The 19,325-nt window shown below is 42.3% G+C and overlaps 3 protein-coding genes across 4 annotated transcripts; 2 read left to right on the top strand and 1 right to left on the bottom strand.

The window, feature by feature from the left end:
* Positions 1 to 10: 10 nt before the first annotated feature.
* Positions 11 to 4,049, bottom strand: EIF2B1 (eukaryotic translation initiation factor 2B subunit alpha). The gene is given in 10 exon segments (XM_069030660.1): positions 11 to 520; positions 949 to 1,074; positions 1,262 to 1,337; positions 2,280 to 2,348; positions 2,992 to 3,104; positions 3,295 to 3,411; positions 3,498 to 3,634; positions 3,738 to 3,839; positions 3,940 to 3,985; positions 3,987 to 4,049. Coding segments are annotated over 10 exon segments (1,005 nt in total). The 3' UTR covers positions 11 to 364.
* Positions 4,024 to 9,359, top strand: GTF2H3 (general transcription factor IIH subunit 3). Of its 2 annotated transcripts, none has more exons than XM_069030661.1 (13): positions 4,024 to 4,096; positions 4,700 to 4,779; positions 5,065 to 5,174; positions 5,739 to 5,902; positions 6,161 to 6,223; positions 6,459 to 6,488; positions 6,937 to 6,965; positions 7,050 to 7,124; positions 7,312 to 7,365; positions 7,595 to 7,663; positions 7,779 to 7,914; positions 7,997 to 8,033; positions 8,120 to 9,359. In XM_069030661.1, the coding sequence occupies exons 1-13, from the start codon at positions 4,024 to 4,026 to the stop codon at positions 8,187 to 8,189; spliced, it is 990 nt and encodes a 329-aa protein (XP_068886762.1). In that variant the 3' UTR covers positions 8,190 to 9,359. The 2 variants fall into 2 exon arrangements, with proteins under 2 accessions (XP_068886762.1, XP_068886763.1); XM_069030662.1 differs by having other exon boundaries at positions 4,035 to 4,096; positions 5,068 to 5,174.
* A 915-nt stretch (positions 9,360 to 10,274) lies between these two features.
* On the top strand, positions 10,275 to 19,065 carry TCTN2 (tectonic family member 2). Its single transcript, XM_069030556.1, has 18 exons — positions 10,275 to 10,399; positions 11,171 to 11,284; positions 11,580 to 11,653; positions 11,787 to 11,982; positions 12,191 to 12,291; positions 12,540 to 12,736; positions 12,968 to 13,091; positions 13,600 to 13,735; positions 14,381 to 14,446; positions 14,845 to 14,973; positions 15,227 to 15,304; positions 15,617 to 15,697; positions 16,012 to 16,123; positions 16,509 to 16,612; positions 16,919 to 17,069; positions 17,718 to 17,843; positions 17,932 to 18,020; positions 18,816 to 19,065. The coding sequence occupies exons 1-18, from the start codon at positions 10,318 to 10,320 to the stop codon at positions 18,920 to 18,922; spliced, it is 2,067 nt and encodes a 688-aa protein (XP_068886657.1). The 5' UTR covers positions 10,275 to 10,317; the 3' UTR covers positions 18,923 to 19,065.
* Positions 19,066 to 19,325: the final 260 nt, after the last annotated feature.

Genomic DNA, 19,325 nt, shown 5'->3' with positions numbered 1-19,325 from the left:
AAAGCTAAAAGCACCACTCTGGTGTGGCAGGAGCTGCAGGTTTCCATCAGCAGCCTTGTACATGTTTTAATTTTGGTTTTTTCAAGTACATACCACAGCTCAGAAACAGCACGTCTCAAAATGAGTCTGGATACACCATAAGGTATTGTATTTTACAGTATCAAAATACTCCACCCCTCTTTAAAATAATTTAGTTGTGGCCTTCAGAAGCTGTAATAACTTTGGGAATTTTTTCAATAGTGGTCCATAATTATGTTAATCCTTATAATGTCGTTTCCTTGCCATGTTCGTGTATCATCTTGCAAGTTCTTAGAACCCTGATAGTGACTGAAGATGACACATCCTTGTGCAGGGAGTCTCTGAGTTACAGGTAGAGTTTAATGAGTTCATCACTGACAGCTGATGGAGTCAACACGCCGAGGTCTGTGAACAGCAACGTAATCAGTGATGGGGAGGTGTAATCAATCCAGGGGTGCTCCTCTGTTAGATTCTGACCCGTTTCCAGAGTGTCTGCTTTGTACTAGAGGGAAACAGAGACCATTAGTTATTACACAACTGCAAGTTAAATCCTCCTTTGGGCAAGAGCAGTGCTACAGCCTCAAGCAGATGTCTGTGGTAAAACTGAATGATGTCAAGTGCACAGACTGGTGCCACTTGGTCTCAGCTGTTTTATCTTGTGTAAAAAGTACAATTTGTAGTTCTGGAGTTCATTGGTTTCACTGTTTCTTACCCTCAGCTGCTCCTGCCCTAAATGAACTGCTTTAGGAACAGAGTATCAGTATCAAGACAAATTATGGCTGTTTGGTGCATGACTGTACCATGGAGCAACCCCATAATATACCACAGCACAGAGATCCAGATAAACAAAGATGCTTAGAGGACAATTTTTCACAGACACACCAGCGTGCACCTTAGCTGGGTAAGACTGGGAACTGGAGTTTCTCTTACCTTAAACCTGTCAGGGACGTCCTGTTGATTTAGAGGGAAAAGTCTGACAAACTTGAAGCTTTCTGCTACCACATAAAATGGCTTATTCTGGGCTTTGGCACACACAGCAATTTGATTGGTGCCAATCTGTGGAGACAGATGGAAAACAACATTGCAGACTCCGTGCTTGCGTGACAATATTGCCCAGTTTGCAGCAATTAACAGACATTTAACATCCAAACAGAAGAGACTTCTCAAAAGCCTGAAACACTTCAAAGAAAGCAAACTTTAAAAGTCCAGAGTTTACAGAATGAGGTAAGAAACTCACGATTACCTTGTTGATAATGCCTCCACTTTCAACTACACCTTCAGCACCAACTAACACCAGGTCCACTTTCTCCATAATGTAGCTGTTAAAAGGGGGGAAAAAATCCAAGGCTTACTGGGTAATAGGACAAATGACTTGCTGAACAGAACAGAAATGAGTAATTCAATCAATCTTCCAATTTTCTGCACTAGTATCATCTATCTCTTGTATGTGCTCATGCTGTTACACATCCTTGGAGGGAGATTCCATCTGCTCCCTGCAGGAATATTAAGTAGCCGTATCTTCCCCAGCCACAGCTGACCCTGGCAACTGTGTAAATGCTGGAAGAAGCTGAACCCTGACTGGGAATGACACTCAACTACAGAAAAAAAGCCTGTGATAGGATGCTGATACACAGTGAAGTGTAACTGCACCGTGATAACCGTGGCCAAATCCACAGGATGCTCCTCATCCAATCCCCCTTTCCTGACATCCCTCCAGTGGGTTTTGTTAAGTGAAAAGAAAGCCATCAACTAAGTAATTTAAATAGATTGAATGTGCTAAGGAGATCTTGAAGACTTGCCCAGTCAAGCCAGCAGCTTCCTGAGATTCAAGGTGCTTTGGAGGCAGTCTTGGGCATTCTGAACTTACTGGTGTTCAGATTTACTATAGTTGTTCCTTTTCTCATGTTTTGGACTTGTAAGAAGCAGTGGGAATTTAGAAAATACTTTAAGAAACCACAAAATGGTAACACTTCTGCAAATTAGGAAAAAAGTGGCCTCTTTGTGTAGCACCTCAGTTCTTTTTTACAGATCTGTACAAGTTCTTAGGTCTGGTTCTTTCTTTCATATCAAATGCATGTGTTGTAGCTGACACATTCTAATTGTGCACCTAAAGGTGTAACTTGTTTAGCCTGTTGGATGACTATGACAAACCAAGTAATAACCTCTGGAGTTTGAACAAGATACTTACATGTAAGTTTATTTTGTCTTACTGTCAAAATAAAATTGTGATGAAAAATATTAAAATTTATGACCAGACTTACCCAACTGCAGCATCCAGAATCACAGTCACGGGAATGTTCAGCTTCCTCAGGGCTTCTGCCATTGTTTGCCTATTAAAGAAAATGTTTGGACCTTAAAAATCCTTTTTTTTTTTAAAGACAATGAAAGGAAAATATTGTCTGAAAGACTGAAACCTGTGACTGCCCCCATACCCCTGCTGGTAGAACAGAAAATAAGTTATTGTATAGAAATGGAAGGAATTGTTGGTGTGGTGCTACGTGTTGTTAGTGATGTGTGTTACCCAGCGTGCAGGGTTTACTCCTTCACTTATGCAACAATATCTGCTCTGAAGTAATTATTTGGCATCTTCAAATGACATTGTTAGCTGTATATTTTACTTTGCTATGATTAGCATAATACTGATTATTTTAGCCTACTTCTTAAAGAGACAATTATAAATCAGTCATCTCCCATCTCCCAAGGGAAAAGTAGGTTGCCTGGCACTGACTGAAAGTTTGTGAACCTTTGAGGAAAATCTAGATAACACTAATTAGAATATCTAGTATGGGAACTTAATAACCAATATTGTTTACATTTTTTTTTTGCTTGTCCAGAATAAAGTGGTATTAGTGACAATTGCCATTTAAAATGCTCCAACCAAGCCTAGCAGCTTTTCTTAGGGCAGGACAAATTGGATGGTAGCTGTAACTTACCCTGTTAACCAAGATAAAAACCAAATTAATGAATACTTGCCCTGCTTGATCGGGCTGTGATTCAGTAACATAAACACTGAATCGCTTCTTGGACTCCACCGCTGCTTCCAACACCCTGAGGACCACCCTGGAATAGGCGTGTGTCAGTATTTGCTGCCAGAACAAAAAAAATTCACACATTACTTTTGCTGAGCCTTGGGAAACCTTTACTTTTGTTAGTAGTGTCACGGCTTGTTGTGCAGTGGTGCAGAAGCCACCATCAGACTCCTCTTCCCTCCTGTTAGTCCCTCACTGCAAGCAGCAGCAAAACCGAACAGGAGTGACCCTGTCCCGGCCTACTCACAGCACCATCTCTGATGAAAGGGTGACACAGCTTGGCGATTTTATTCCTCGAGAGAGAGACTTTTGTCAGGAAGATCTCCCCACGCTCGATCATGATTTCTTTGCACTTGGAGTAGTCCTGGAAAAGACCGGGATGCCCGCTGAGCGGCTGGAGGGTCCCGCAGCAGCAGCAGCAGCAGCAGGGCAGAGCGGGGCAGCCCTTACCGAGTACTCCAGGGAGGTGAGGCTGATGAAGCGCAGGAAGAGCTCCCCGCCGGAGGACACGGCCACCGAGGAGTCTACCCGGGACAGGGTGTCGATGGCGCCCCGCAAGCTGTTCCGCAGGCCCTGGATGGTCTCCCCTGGGGACAGGCAGAGACGCGCGGTCACGGCCTCGCCCTGGGGACACCCGGAGCTCAGCGGGGTCCCCGCCCCGCCGGGCGCCGCGGGGTGACCCGGACCCACCTCGGTCCTGCTTGAGGAAGCCCAGCAGCGCGCGGATGGCGGCCACGGCCGAGGCGACATCGGGGTCGTCCCTCAGCTGCGCCCTGAACGTCTCGATCAAGTCTGAAAGGCAACGGGGAGCGTCAGGCCCGGGCCGGCCCGGCTCCTCCCGGGGCTGCCCCGCGCCCCCGTTACCGTCCGTGCCCATGGCCGCCCCCGTTACCGTCCGTGCTCATCGCCGCTCCGCTCCGCTCCGCTCCGCCCGCCGCACCGGGGCGTGGGGAGGGCCGGGCCGGGGCGTGCCCGGATGAGGAGCGCCGGGCCGGGCGTCATCTGCGGGCGCCGGAGTCGCTGCTGCCCGGCCGGCGCGATGAGCGCGGGTGAGCGGCGGCGGCGGGGCCGGGGTGCCCCGGCGGGGTGTGCGGGTGCCCCGGCGGGGTGTGCGGGTGCCCCGGCGGGGCGTGGGGGTACCCCGGCGGGGTGTGCGGGTGCCCCGGCGGGGTGTGCGGGTGCCCCGGCGGGGCGTGGGGGTGCCCCGGCGGGGTGTGCGGGTGCCCCGGCGGGGCGTGGGGGTGCCGTGGCGGGGTGTGCGGGTGCCCCGGCGGGGTGTGGGGGTGCCCCGGCGGGGTGTGGGGGTGCCGTGGCGGGGCGTGGGGGTGCCCCGGCGGGGTGTGCGGGTGCCGTGGCGGGGTGTGGGGGTGCCCCGGCGGGGTGTGGGGGTGCCGTGGCGGGGCGTGGGGGTACCCCGGCGGGGTGTGCGGGTGCCCCGGCGGGGTGTGCGGGTGCCGCGGCGGGGTGTGCGGGTGCCGCGGCGGGGTGTGCGGGTGCCCCGGCGGGGTGTGCGGGTGCCCCGGCGGGGTCTGGGGGTGCCCCGGCGGGGCTCGGGCTCCTTGTGGGGAAGCAGAAGCCGTGAGCGGGGCCCCCCGGGGCTTTACCGCTCTTCTGGGGGCCCGGAGTGACGCTGCTGTGTGGTCCCTTTGCAGATGATGAGCTGAGCCTGCTGGTCATCATCCTCGATACCAACCCGATCTGGTGGGGGAAGAGGGCGCTGGGAGAGGCTGAGGTACGGGCTCTGGGCGCTGGAACTGCTGATGGCCATTTCTGAGAGAAATTGTCTCATTTTCTTTGACTTCTGAACTGTGCTAATGTTGTTTGCTAAAGCAGGTATAATGCATATCATAATACCTTTTGAAATATCTACCCAGCATTCTGTATTCATTGGAGCTTTTATAACAGCATCTCTTTCTGCATCTTCAAGTTTTTTCAACTGCCGTCATTCCACAGATTTCTCCTGAAATGGTTTTCTGTAAATGTTATTGTGCTACATCTGCTCTATTCTTTTTTCCAGCAGTTCACCCTATCGAAATGCATCGATGCAGTGATGGTGCTGGGAAACTCTCACCTCCTCATGAATCGCACCAACAAACTCGCTGTAATAGCAAGTCACACTCAGGAAAGGTAGAGCTGCTTCTGAACAGTGTAAAGGTTTCGAGTTTCCTGTATCTTTCTCCTGATTTTCTTGTTTGAGTGCAAGTTAAAAGTGTGTAATATATCATTGTCCTAAAAAATTAGCTGAAACCATGTATGAAAGACTCTTAATGCCTTACAAAACAACAAAAAGACTTGGAAGACAGAAGGGATGTTTAAATAGACTTAAAATATACAGAGAGAACAAGAGAATGATAAATATGTGTGGAATGGAACAATGCAAGTGGTAGAAGTTCCCTGTTAGGGGATATTTTTCCCCCAGATGTTTGTGAGTCTCAGGATCTACCCCCAAGTGCAGCCATGGTATCTCTGCCAGTTCTCTTAAGAGATGTCTTGATAGGAGGGAGCTGAATGTGGGTTTTACTCCAGATTAGGTTGAAGGTCACCTGCCTTACATCTCTTTAACGTCTAAAGTATTAAAAGGATTTTAAATTAAACTTCAGAAGATTGCTATCTACAGCTGGTTCATTTATAGCATTTTTTCTTGCAAGGTTAAGGACAAAACATGAATACTTTGTTTTTCCTCTGTTTCAGCCGTTTCCTGTACCCTGGGAAGCGTTGGGCTGCTGCAGATCCCTTTGGAGAGGGAGGCCCTTCCATGGAATCTAATTGCTCTGGCAGCAAGGATGGAAAATATGAATTATTAACAGCAATAAACGATGCAATTGCAGAAGAGATTAAAGACCTCATGACAAAGAGTAAGGAGAAGAAAATTCTAGGCTTAATGTGCAGAATTGCAAAACACTTGGACTGTCAAGGTGTTGTAGAAATGTCCTCTATTTTCATTGCGTGAATTTTAATTTGCTTAAAGTAGATGAGTTTATTATTTTTGACACTTCGGGCCTCAGCATTAATATTATTTGCCAAAGATAAAAACGTGTAATATTTTGTATTGTCAGAGTCAGTAGCTGTTTTTATATGTAAAAGTAACTTTTGCAACTTTTCTTGTATTGCAGCTGAGATGAAGGGCCAGCAGACAGAAACCCTGTTAGCAGGATCACTTGCTAAAGCACTTTGTTGTATCCTTTTGATCACAGAATCTTCAAAACCTTTGTGTGTTCTTAAGAGTGTTTCTTATAATACTAATTTTTACTATTCTTGGCTTTTTATTATACTTAAAACTGAAACATTTGCCTGATAACTGTGGCTTGTGCTTATCAAAGTGTGTGCTGCCCAAGGTGATGAATGTATGGTGTGGATCATGGAGTTATTTCCAAGAATGGAATGTAGATTCCTTAATGTCAGCTAATGTAGATATCAACAAGATGGGAAAAGACCTAAAAGGTAGCATCTCTTCTCCTGTTTTCAATACCTGAATAAATATTTTAAACTGAATAACAGGTATAAATGCACATGTACACACAGACAAATATACGTGTTTTGACACACCCCCATTTCCAAAATTGGCACCAGTAGGTAGAGGTTTATTCTGATCATTTGAAGTTGCCCAGTTTAAACAAGTTAAAGGACTTGGTCATTAGTCCACCTTCTTAGGGAGATTTTCTGTTTTCCGTGAATAGAACTGTAACTGGAATTTCCTTGGAGTAACTGGAGGTTGAGAGGAATTAGTCCATAGATAATTGTCACTGGGACTGGAAATATGTATATGAAACTATTTTATCTGACCTTTTAGATCTAACATCCAAGATATTCTGAGGTGTCAGATGCTACAGAATTAAAAGGGTGATACAAACAATGTGCTGATGCATTTCTCTTTCTTTTTAATACTTAGCGAATCAAGAAATTAAATCAAGGATTCTGGTAAGAACTTTCACTGTCACAGTTTTCTTTTAGTCTTGAAATCCAGTGATATGTAGGCTAAGGAGTTTGAGTTGTTTTATTTAGGTCATAAAAGCTGCAGAAGACAGTGCATTGCAATACATGAATTTCATGAATGTGATCTTCGCCGCACAGAAACAGGTGAAGCTGGCTTTTTTTTTCATTTATATTATCTTTTATTTCTGTGCAAAGATAACACAATTGTTAGTTTCCCTTATGATTACATAAATTATAGTGCATCTATAGTGGGAACAGGTCACGACAGTAACACTGACGGGGCTTTGTGGGTCCTGGCTAATTTGTTTTTCATGCATTTTATCTCTTGCAGAGTATTTTGATTGATGCCTGTGTCTTGGACTCTGATTCAGGCCTTCTACAACAGGTACAGAGTTCCTGCTCTAATTTGCCATTTATATTAACTCATAAATACTTGACTTAGACAGTTCAACATGTTCTTCAGCTCTTTTCTTTCCTTTAATCAAGAGTGGGTGTGGAAATATGTTCAGTGGATCTGACAGTTCTGACATGCAGGCCTTGTGCAGTACGTGGATATTTTAAATGCCCTGTTAATGTCATCAAACAACAATCTGGTCACTGTCTCTGCTTTGCAGGCCTGTGATATTACAGGTGGCATATATTTGAAAGTGCCCCACATGCCATCCCTTCTGCAATATTTGTTGGTAAGTCACTTAAAAGACACTTCAGTGTTTTTCCCGTGTCAGATGTGAAATATTCACTGATGAGGTAATACAGGAATACCAGTCCAATTCACAAGATATTTTTCTCTATCCGCAGTGGGTTTTTCTCCCTGATCAAGAGCAGAGATCACAGCTCGTCCTTCCACCTCCTGTTCATGTTGACTATAGAGCTGCCTGCTTCTGTCATCGAAACCTCATTGAAATTGGCTACGTGTGCTCTGTGTGCTTGTCAAGTAAGTTTATAAATATTTAACAGTCGGATTTCATACATTCGAATGACCAGTTTTAGTGAAAGCCAATTCTTTGATTTTTCAGTATTCTGCAACTTCAGTCCTATCTGCAGTACCTGCGAGTAAGTGTTTATTCTTTGTATTTCAAGGGTGGGTGTGGGAATATGTTCAGTGTATCTGACAGTTGCTTTTCCATGTTTTTTTCCAGGACTGCTTTCAAAATATCATTGCCACCTGTCATGAAAGCAAAGAAGAAGAAATTAAAGGTAGCTGCATAGCAACATTATGTAAATAGATCATTACCTCCTCCAGTAATTCCATGGAATGGAACCTACTTGAGAAACTGATGGCACTTTTTATTGGATATGAAAGAGAATTGTATGCAGTGCTATTACTTGTTTCTTAGGGGATAAATACTTAAGATGTATGTCTTCTATGCAGCATGGTAAGTAACAAATCACTGTATGACCATGTAATACAGTGTGCTGTTTTAATTACTAATTCTTAACTGTAAGAAGAACAAGAAGTTACATCCTGGTAAAGAGACACGGCCTGTGAATTTGAGGGTATTCTGGTCACTGCAAAGTTTCACACTTCTGAGTTATTTTCGAAGTCAAGAAAGCTTCGATTCTTTCTGTATGTTGGTGTAAAGTTCAGAATGACCATTTCTAGTGTGTAGGATCAGAATTGTGGCACTGCATTGTTCAGGGACTTCAGCTTCTTGCTAGCAATATGAGCCATCATTTTCAAGATGGTTTGTGAGCCACTTGGAAAAAAAAAAAAAAGGTGCTAATTGCCCTGCATGTGCACTCACATGTATTCATATTCCTGTGACTGTACTGTCCTTGTGGTATTTCTTTCTCAATTTGGTATCTCTTCATTTGTGAATAAAACGGCCTCCCTTTGTTTAAAATAACATCAATAAATGCAGCCTAGCTGGTTAGTCTTCAAGGTTTTATTTTGAAACTGAAAATCAAAAAATATAGTTGTAATATGACAACAGGCACACTTCTTATTTTTAATATGTGGGTTTCCATCTGACATTTGGCAAGAACAAAGACTTTTGGGGTTGTGTCTTTTATGGCAGGACAGGAAGGTCTGCCGTGTACTTCTGAACGTGGCTTTCATTTAAAGAAATAATCTCCCCTTCTAAAGAGTCCTATATAATCTGGTGGTTTAACCTTTCTCCTGAAAGGAATAGAGAGGAATTTTTTTCCACACATAAGACGAGTTATTTTTTCCTTCCCAACATGTATACAGGAATTTGTCAGGTCTTGATACTCACATCAGGTTTTGTCACTGTACCAGCTGCAGTGCCAGTTTTTTCTGGGCTTGCCAACGTAACAAAGCAAACTTTTTTTCATTGCCAAAAGCCATTTTGTGTGAAGGCTGTATTTATAATTTATGTTGTATAAAACTTTTGTAATAAAAACTGTTTCTTTTTCAAATGTGGTCAGATATTGCTTTGATATTTAAGGATGAGCTACATGATATTCTTGGAGTTTTGTTTGAGTGTAATGGTGTGATATGTCTGAAAATGGATGAGGTGCTTGAGGAGAACAGGTCCAAGCGCAGTCAGGGGAGATGCTGAGGGATAGACATGTCCGGAATAGTCACCGAAAACCAGGAAATAAAACTCTCTAACCAGTTTGTAAGGTTAGAAAATCAACGTTACTTTATTCAATGTTGAGGTAGATGGGAACCGCTCTGTAAAATGTACATCAGTTATGAAAACTTAACTTTATACATTCTAGTAAACAGAGGAATTAGTGTTTATTTGCTACAAGTTACGTACTTATTAATTAATACTCTAATGCTTATTGGTTAATGATTCTCTCACTTCTCGTTCTCATTAGTCCACATGCTCAGTTTGTCTCTTCTTTTGGGTTTGGGGGTTTCTTGGGTCACTGGCTTCCTACCAGAGTTACCTTTTACCTGCTTGGATCTGATTTCAGCACAATTTACTGAATTGGTTTTATTAGTTTTTTCCTTAACTTGGAAGTCCAGCCAGATGTCCTGCTGCCCCATGAATTCTGCATTCTTTCATGTTCATTATCAATAGTACCTCCCTCTTCCCAAACCATGCTGATTTCCTCCCCCGGGTATGAGAGCCCTAAACTTTAATTTTTTTTCCTAACACACTTAGAGCTTATTTGTTAGCCTTGTTAGCTTTGTTCGTTTGTGACCGGCCCAGGCTCTGGAGCTGCCCCGCCGCCACCATCGCTCCCCGGGCCCCTTCCCCGTGAGGCGGCGTTTCCCGCCCTTCCCGTGAGGCGGCGTTTCCCGCCCTTCCCCTGAGGCGGCCTCCCGCCCTCCGCGTTGTCATGGCGGCGTTTCCCGCCCTCCGCGTTGCCATGGCGCCGCGCTGGCGCTGCAAGATGGCGGCCGGGCGGCCGCCGTAGCGCTATGGGTTCTGCTGCCTTCGGGGCGCTGCTGCTGCTCCTGCTGCGGGCGGCTCCCTGCCCCGGGCAGCCGGCCGGCGACACCGGTGGGTCAGGGCGTGAGGGGCCGCGGTGAATGGCGGCCTCCGGGGGCGAGGGACGGGCGGGGCTGTGGGGATGGCGGTCGGGCCGCGGCGGGATCGGCCCGGGCGGGCGAGAGGGGAGGCGGCGCAGACGCTGAGGGCTCCCCAAGGCACGGTCCTGGGCGCCCCTCCCCAAACCAGAACGTGCTTGCCCTGAAGTTTCTGCCGCTGCTCAGCACACGGAGGGACTCGGAGGGAGAGGGTGGAGCTGTTTATGTCGGACCTTTCAACCTTGGGAAAGTCTAGAAAGAAAAATCCGGTGAAACTCCCAACTCTGAGCCCTAGACTTGACCTTGCGTCCACATGCTGAAGGCAGGAGCCCGCAGTTCCTGGATCGCGGGTAGCGGGACATCCCTGGAACAATTCATGACCCCAAGAAATTAAAAAGTGTAAGCTGAAGTCAGCAAGAAATGGTAAATACGGTGTTGCCTGAGCTGTGTAGTATCTGCGTGGGCTGTAAGTGCCATAATGTTATTTTACTGCCTGTTCACTGGGCATCTTCACAAATATAAACTTGTGGCATAGAAAGCCACACCCGCTCCTCCAGCACGTGGCAAGAATGTAAATACAACCCTGTACTAGGCATTACAAGATATTTTTGTTTTATTTCTGCCAATTTAAAGTCTAAAAGTGTAAGAATCTAGCCCAAGCATAAGATCTATATGTCTTACAGATGTTACCTTTCTCAGTAAACTTGTGTTAAGATGTGTTTCTTTCCTTTTTTTTTTTTTTCAGTCTTTCAGCCTTCGTTTATTCATATGTCAGGGCCCAGAGTCAATTCACTTTTTCTTGGGAATTCTTCAGGAGTTGATTTTTCTATAATTTTAAGTCCTAGAGATGAAGAGACAGGTAAGAACATTTCAACCCCCTCCCCCCATGTAAATAAATACGTTTGAATTATTAATATTTTTTGACACTAAAATTACTGGAGAAATAGTAATGCATGTAATTTAGTGCTTTAATAGTTACTGAAACAGGAATTCCAGTGGATTTCTGTGATGGAGCCATTAGTTCTGGGTTGGCTCCATGTCAGCTGGGCCTGAGGGTGTACCTGGAGGCACAAGAGGAGGTTCAATGTACTTCTTATTTCCCAGTCTTTCCTAAATGACAGTGGAATACCTCTGAAATTTTTATTTTGTTATAGGAAAATTGCAACTTGCAAATTGCAGCGGAAGTAAAAGAGCTGGAGATTGGAATTTGGTTGTAACACCTGGTGTGGTATGTAAAATACTGATTCTTCTGTTATTCCACTTCATTCCAACTTCTCTCTCAGAAGCTGATGAATGGTACAGACAAGAGCAATTTAATACAATCCATCAGAGCTGTCAAACTTTATTTTGTGTTTTTCCAGAACACTGCCAAGGTGACTGTAAGCCTGAGCAGAACTCTGGAGCTGTGTTTGCCCAACGCCACCGAGTGCTGCTCCTCACCTCTGTGCATGGTGGAAACACTCCAGGTTTTAGCTTGCCGTGGTTCAGTGATGCTGGCACAGCTCCTGATCCAAGCTGAAATATTTGCCAACTCTTCCTTTACAGGAAATGTGTCAGGTAAGTGCTAAAGAAGAAATGGCATTTTGGCTGTTCTTTTCCTCTCTGTATGGAAAGATCGGGATTTGGGCAGCAATAAGAGATACTGAGCAACCATGAATGAAATTTTAAAAAAAGGTTTCTACACAGAATAAACTGCAGTGTGCATGGCCTTTTTATTTGGATTCCAGTCCACTTAATCCAATTTTCTCTTCTGTTTCTGTTACAGAAAATGCAACTATCATCCCAAACCAGGCATTTAAGCCCTTGGGCTCTTGTCCTTGTAACTTAACAGCTGGAGCTTGTGATGTTCGTTGTTGCTGTGATCTGGTACTTATTTCTTGTTAAACTTTGATTAAGTGTTTTCAAAGTTTCTAGACCCTGTTGTCTGTGGGGAGAGAGAGGTACTGAATGCTTCAGACTAGATGGGCCAGAGGCTGTGTTTGGATATTCCAGTATTTCTAAAAGTAAATATGTTCTCTCTCCAAGGTTGTTCGCTTTACCTTTAAGTTTGGCTTTATAGTGCCATGAGTATTGCAATTACCTTGCTAAAAAGTGGCTGTTCTTTTCCCTTTCAGGAGTGTACACCAGACTTGCAGCAGTTATTCAGTGGATCATGTTTCACTGGAGTGTTTGGTGGGGATGTAAACCCACCTTTTGATCAGCTGTGCTCTTCCCAGTCAATGGAATATACCCCTGAGTGGTTTCCCTTCCTTTGTGTACAGTCTTCTCTTGACAACACACCATTTCTTGGCTATTTTTATCATGGCTCTACGTAAGTCTTAAGAAAATTTATTTTCTCATCACACTCATTATGCAACCAAAAGTATAACCTGTCTTTATAATGAAAGTTACTTTGAAATTAGGGCTGTAGGTTGTGAACCTTAAATGCAAGTGGAGAACTGTCATTGGTTATGTATGAGAACAGGGGACATGAAAGCAAACCTGTAATTGTTTGTGTGAGGTAAAGAGTAAAGCCCTGTTTAATTTTTAAACTTGTTTGCAGTTCTACACCAGAAGTTCCTTCATTCAAGATCCCTCTACAAACTTCTCCTGGGAAACCTTTCACTGGTTACAGAGAAGGAGATCCAATTATAACAGAAGAGGATGAGTATTTTACCATTCCCCAGGTAATCACTTGGTGCTTTATGAGCTTTTGATTCCTCTTAGTTTGTTTGGAACTCCCTGCATCACACTCCTTATGGCTTTGCATCCAATTTCAGCAACTTGATGTTGGAAAGTGGTGGTGTGTATTTTTCACAAAAAACCCCTCAACCAGCCAACCAAAAAACCCAAAACAAAACAACAAAGTCTTTATTAAAAGTAAACATTATCTTTCCTCATCCCCTTGCTCATCCCTGCAAAAGGTAATGTATTTTGGAGACACTTCTTGGTTATAATTATTTTCAAAAATGAAGATGAAGTCGTAGTGTACATTGAAACTACTTTTAAAGTTGTGTTTTTAAGGAGTTAACCTTTGTTTTGCCAAAGGCTGAGGTGTTTTTATAACATCAGATAGCTTGCTTGTCAAAGTGTTATGTGTGGCTGTAGTGCACACGTGGGGCATTTCACTAAGAAATAATCTTCCAATGAAAAGCGAGGGGATAGAAAATCCTTATTTCTGTGAACCCCCCACAGCAATCCATGGCTGGACAGTGTGTTGGGAATGCTCCCGTAGCATATCTCCACAACTTTGATGTCAAGTGCCTGACCAATCTGGAGTCTTACAAGGAAGGCCTGCCCCATGACGTGAGGATAAACACTGGCACTGCAGGTATGCTGCAGAAATCCAAGCAGGAATGTGTTTCATGTTTCTCAGAGCTGCTGGAACAGAACAAACCCAAGGGCTGTTGGCACAGTAGCTAAATGTAACATCTGTTATATCTGGTGGCCGTAGTTCAGCATTTGGGGATGTTCTGTTCCTGTTTCTCATGACCTTCTAGCAAGTGTCCCACTGTTTCCCAAGATTTAGGAGATAAGAAATAAAGGGATTGGCCTTTGTTTCCCATTTATGTGTTCCTGGTGACTCATAATGGTTCTGAACAGCATTGCTCCCACTTTTCATTTTCAGACTGTTGCAGAGCCCTTTTTCTGTCAGGAGGGTGCAGCATCAACATTTTAGAGCTAGTGAGAAGTGGTTACTCTGTGTTACAAAAGCATGTACTTAGGAAGAGTCATTCTGGAGTTTGAGATAATGTGATTACCAGCATGAAGATATTTTATTTTATGCTCCATAATAGTCTAATTTTGTTAGTCTATGTAAGACCCAGAGATAATGAGCTGTGCTTTCAAAATACATAAACAGTCTGTGCCTTTACCAAAATTACTTTTCTAAATAATTCACTACTCAGTTTTCATAACAACAAGGATTGCACCTTGGATGTGAAAACAGAAGTGTTTGCTTGTTTTTCATTCTCAGACTTCCTTCAACAAAATGTTGTCTATAGAACCATCACTGACAGGGGAAAATTCATCACTGAAAGTGGTATGTCTCTTCCATTTAATTAATGTTTCTTACTTAACCTGGATTGTATATGAAATAGATTATTTTGATGTCTAAAATGTTTACCTGCTGCAATTCTTAGGAGGAATCTTGTATGTTACCTAATACTGAAAAAGTAACCTGGCTTCCTGCAAAGCAGGAAATATTTAATTTACTCCAGTTCATTACAGCTGGTCAGGAAATCGGGTTCCTTGCCTTGTGTACATGAGCAATTACACCATTGCACATTGAAACAGTAAAATAAATTCTGAAAAAGATGAATGTTGTAATTTCCAGAATTTTGCCAAGGTTTTAATGTGTTCTTTCTCATCTGCAGTAGCAGAGCTTTCTAATTAGAATGGTTTTCATTATGACCTTTTCTTTTTTGTTTCTTCTGCCAGAAGGCCTTCATGCTGCTGAGGTTCTGTGTCAAAATGTAACTTTTGCAGAACATTATAAATTCATTTGGAAAGACAAGAACATTGAGCAAGTAAATGTCACTGTCTTCCTTGGAAGCTTATGTGATGGAGGTATCCTGACATTTCTTTGATGATTTTTGATTTACTTCTTTCTCTTCTGCATGCAAATTCTGTGATAGAATTGCCTATTTACTATTTTTTCTTAAAAATAATTTCCCTTGGACTCTAGAAAGAAAAGTATGGGGCTGATTTCCATTAATTTGTGTTAATTTGAATCCTCTGTCACTAATGAAAGACAGAAGTTTGTGTCCTACACAGAACATACATTTTGCTAATTTACTTATTTACTTTTTTCTTTTACCAGAAACACTGACACAAAGATTCACTGTCGAATTTCTAAGTTTAAAGAGTACTAATGGAGAGGAACTATTTGAGAATCCAGGTATTAATACTTCATTTTGCCTATTTAAAGTAAAAAAGTTTGTACTGTACAGATTATTATCAGTAATTACATTCTATATTTCTTTTGTACTTCTTTATGTTGCCAGCCTTCACCTTCCTGCCTTACTGCACTGCCAATAGCAGTGACTGGTTCTTAGGCTTTTGTTGCATAGATATTGATTATTTAAAGTGGGGCCATTCCCACTGTAATGGAAATGTCATTTGCTTCAATATTGATGACATTTACTCTTTAAACAATGCTGATGCTTATAGATTCTTATACAATGTTCATAATTTTCCCTTCTACGTTTAGGATATCAAGCTGGAAAGCCAGTGAGAGCTGCAAATATGAATGCTTCTGATCCTCTTGGAAGCCTAAACATTTGGCAGCCAGGTATTGGCTTGTGAGGTTGCAACTTCAATTGTAGTTAATGCTAAAATGTTGGAGCTTTGTTTGGTTTTTGGTTTTTTTAAAACATATTTTAGTTAAAAATCTCTGCCAAATTTTGCTTTTCTTTCCCAAACTTTCAAAGGTCAGTGAGAAAACCTTTAATGCTTTCTTGCAAAATTGAATGGACTTGTGTCTGTTTTTGAACTATACCACATTGAGTTTGCATTTTAATGTTTGATGTTTTGCACAAAATTGAAAGCTAGAGATCCAGAGGTGGATAACAGGAAAGCTCAAGTAAAAATGTTTTCATTTCACAGCTGGCAGAGGTTTATGTGCATCAGCAACTTACAGACCAGTTTTATTTGGAGTAGACTCATACTCTGGGTGCATTCTAGAAGTTGATATTAATGAAGATTGCAGCCTTTTAAGGTAAACTACACAAGCTGAATTGTTTCTCCCTGCTGCATCCATCTTGTTGGTTGTTACATGACTGTCTACAAGTGCCTTCCATCAGCACTGGTACATTCTTTTTAAATGTTCATGTGTTTGTTTCAGCTTTCTGTGGTTAATAGTCTCACTTCTGTTTTTTAATGGGAAATCATAATAATGGTTTCAGTCTTCACTCAAATGATGATTGTGTTGGGTGCAATGCTTTGCCATTTCTTCCCTTCAATAGTTCAAGTTTATTTTTGTTGTGTGGTAACATCTTTCAGAGGAAACTGACCTTATGATACAGTAATACTGCAACCCAGAGTGGTAAGACTTCGATTTATTTTATTTACATTCTGTGTGATGTTACATTCTTACTTTGCAGAGGAAATGTAACTGAGAAATTGAATGCATTAATACAAGCTACTCACATTGGAAAGAGGGACAATTCCAGTTACAGTGATCTAAATGACTGGGTCGAAATTATACGTAAGTGAGGCTTGTGTTGTTTGTAGTCTAAATATATCCCATACAGTGAATAAAGCATGTCAAAATAAACCCAAAATGTAATTTCAAATACCTAAAGCTAGTGATATATGTGTCTGCATCCATCCATCCATATATGTCTACACACAGGCACATAATTCAGTATGTCTATGGATACTGCATATTTTACTGCCAGCCTGTACACATATGACTTGGTATTTATCCATTGATAAATTACTCCTTTAGGTGTTTTTTATAGAGAGAAAGATTTTAATATTTACATCTAAATACCTCCATTCTCCTTCATAGGTCTTGATCCATTTAGTTCTAATGTGAGCACTGGAGGCTTAAAAGGCATTTGTCCAGACATTCCTGCAAACCTGAATATTCGCATAATCTTTGCTAAAGTGGGAGCAGTGCAAGGGATTCCCCAGCAGCAGATTCTTGCTGTGCAGACCAGGTAAAGTGAGTTGTATCTCTGGCTATCTGACAAATAAATGCTTCATTTTGACCCTTGCTTACCTAACATATCCCGATTTAAATTTACAAACAGAGAGGGTGGGCTTTGTTGCTTCTGGTTTTTTACATGCCTTTTATGCTTGCAACCCAAATTCCTTTGATCACAACCAGGTTAGCCTTTCTCCCTCTGAAATGAAAATTAAAGAAAGAATTAACGATTAAAAGCAGATAATCTTCGTACTTCACTGAAACATTAAATAAAACATATGATGCTGCCAGCAGCAGGCATGCACAGGGCATCCCATCAGGAGTCATGTGGTGGAAGCAACAAGATTGTTCTGTGTTCTGGCTTACCCCATTGCAGAGCCCTTGGGAGCTGTGCTAAATGCTTTATTCTTTCCTGAAACAGGGAATTTTCACTTTGCAAACATTCCCCTCGCTCCAACAAGTCAATCCCTATCAAATAAATGGGATTCTGTTCTGTTTTACCTCATTTCCAGATTGTGCAAGTTTTCCCCTTGTATGATGTGGAAAATCCAGGGATTATCTACCTCCTCATAAATACTGTGTTTTGTTCTTTCATGCTTGTCTTTAGGCTCTAAACTTCCTTTTACAGCCCTCAAAGCAATAGTTGTGCTTTTTGTTACAGTTACTCAACAGTCTTATGGCAGTTCCAGTGTGGGCTTGGCTGCAAAAACACCCTCAGCTTTCTTCCCATCACAGCTTCTGTTCAGTTCATTGAAGTCCCAGCTCAGCCACCCATTCCAGTGACAAGGTAGTTTTGGTAAAAACATTGGTGACCTCCCATTATGTTCAGCTGATGTAACATGAATAGCCTGGACCAAAAGGTTACTTTTTTCCAGGTATCACAAGATTTATGCAGAATTTGACTGCAATCAAAATGACGTGTGCTGGCCACAGCTCCTTTATCCGTTGACACGCTTTTACACAGGTAAAATTACAAACAGTGTGGGATGCTGCAAAACATAATAGGCCATATTTCTTTGAAACATAATTAGATGTGTGGAGTTCAGTCTGAAAGTGCTTTGTGGTGGGGAATTAAATTTTATTTTTCAGAAAGCATGGTCCAAAAAGTCTGTTTAATTGTGTCCTTGACAATGCTTTAATTTCTTACTTAGACTAGTGGAAAAAAATAATTACTAGGAGTACTTTCTGGATAAGCTTGAAATTTTATGAGTATCAGTTTGGCAGAGAGAGATTCTTTTTCACTCCCCTATGGAGTTTGGAGGGAGGTGTGTTGGCTAAGGCGAAGGAGAATATGTGGCTTTATGATATTGTTTCTGTGATTGTAACATTGTCAATGTGTGTCATTGCCCTTGAAGGGTGGAGGAAGACTTTGTTTTTCACTCTGCCCGTAAAAATTTGCCATATTGTTAATAACAGTTAATTTTTAAATTTCGTCTGTGTAAAACTGTGGTGGATTATGTTTTGTGGGAGACTCTGTAAATTAAATGACTGGCATTTCAAAGGGCATCAAGGCACTTGGACTCTGTTCTGGGAGTTGCATGGACAGAGAAACTGCCTGTGTTTCTTATCTGCACAATTTCCAGGACTAAAGTTATACAAAGTATGAAGTTTTATAAGTATGAAGCATCTGATTTTTTTGCTTTGTACCACATCATTTATTCGGTCTTTGCATACACTTTAATCTGTATCTTTGGGTTGTTGTATAAACTAAAATTTAGCTCTCATAAGCTTACACTTCTTTTTTTTCTTTTCTCTCCAGGAGAACCATATTCTCAGTGTCTTGCTAAAGGCCTGTTATTGGCATTTCTTGTTTTACTTGCAGCAATTATGAGCAACCCTTGGTTTTCTAAATTATGGAAGAGATAGGTAAAAATTATGGAGAAATATTATTGGATTTTGTAGACAATTTATATAAACATTTGAAGATACATAAAATCAGTACTTCTACAGCATACAGAAAATGGCTGTTATTTAAAACAAAAAGTAATAAATTATTTTCAAGCTCTAGACTCTGTGTTTGGAGTAGCAAAGTGCAGAGTTGACTTCAAGAGGTGGCGAGTCCAGCCCAGAGGCTACAGTGGGGTTGGGATTGTCCTCATGGATGGACCATTGATCTCTCAAGCTGGTTCTCTTCTCCTCGAGTAGAAGCTCCTCTTGACAGTAAACCCCTCATGCCCACCTATTTTTGGGGCAGTGGGCAGACTTCTCACACTTCAGAGAAGTCATAACGCTTCAGCTCTTTTCATGTGTTGACCTGAAATTCTCTTTT

The sequence above is a fragment of the Aphelocoma coerulescens genome, chromosome 15, assembly GCF_041296385.1.
Source record: "Aphelocoma coerulescens isolate FSJ_1873_10779 chromosome 15, UR_Acoe_1.0, whole genome shotgun sequence".
In the NCBI taxonomy this organism is placed as follows: Eukaryota; Metazoa; Chordata; class Aves; order Passeriformes; family Corvidae; genus Aphelocoma; species Aphelocoma coerulescens.
The sequence above is the reverse complement of the archived record's forward strand: the minus strand, read 5'-3'. Positions and strand labels throughout refer to the sequence as shown.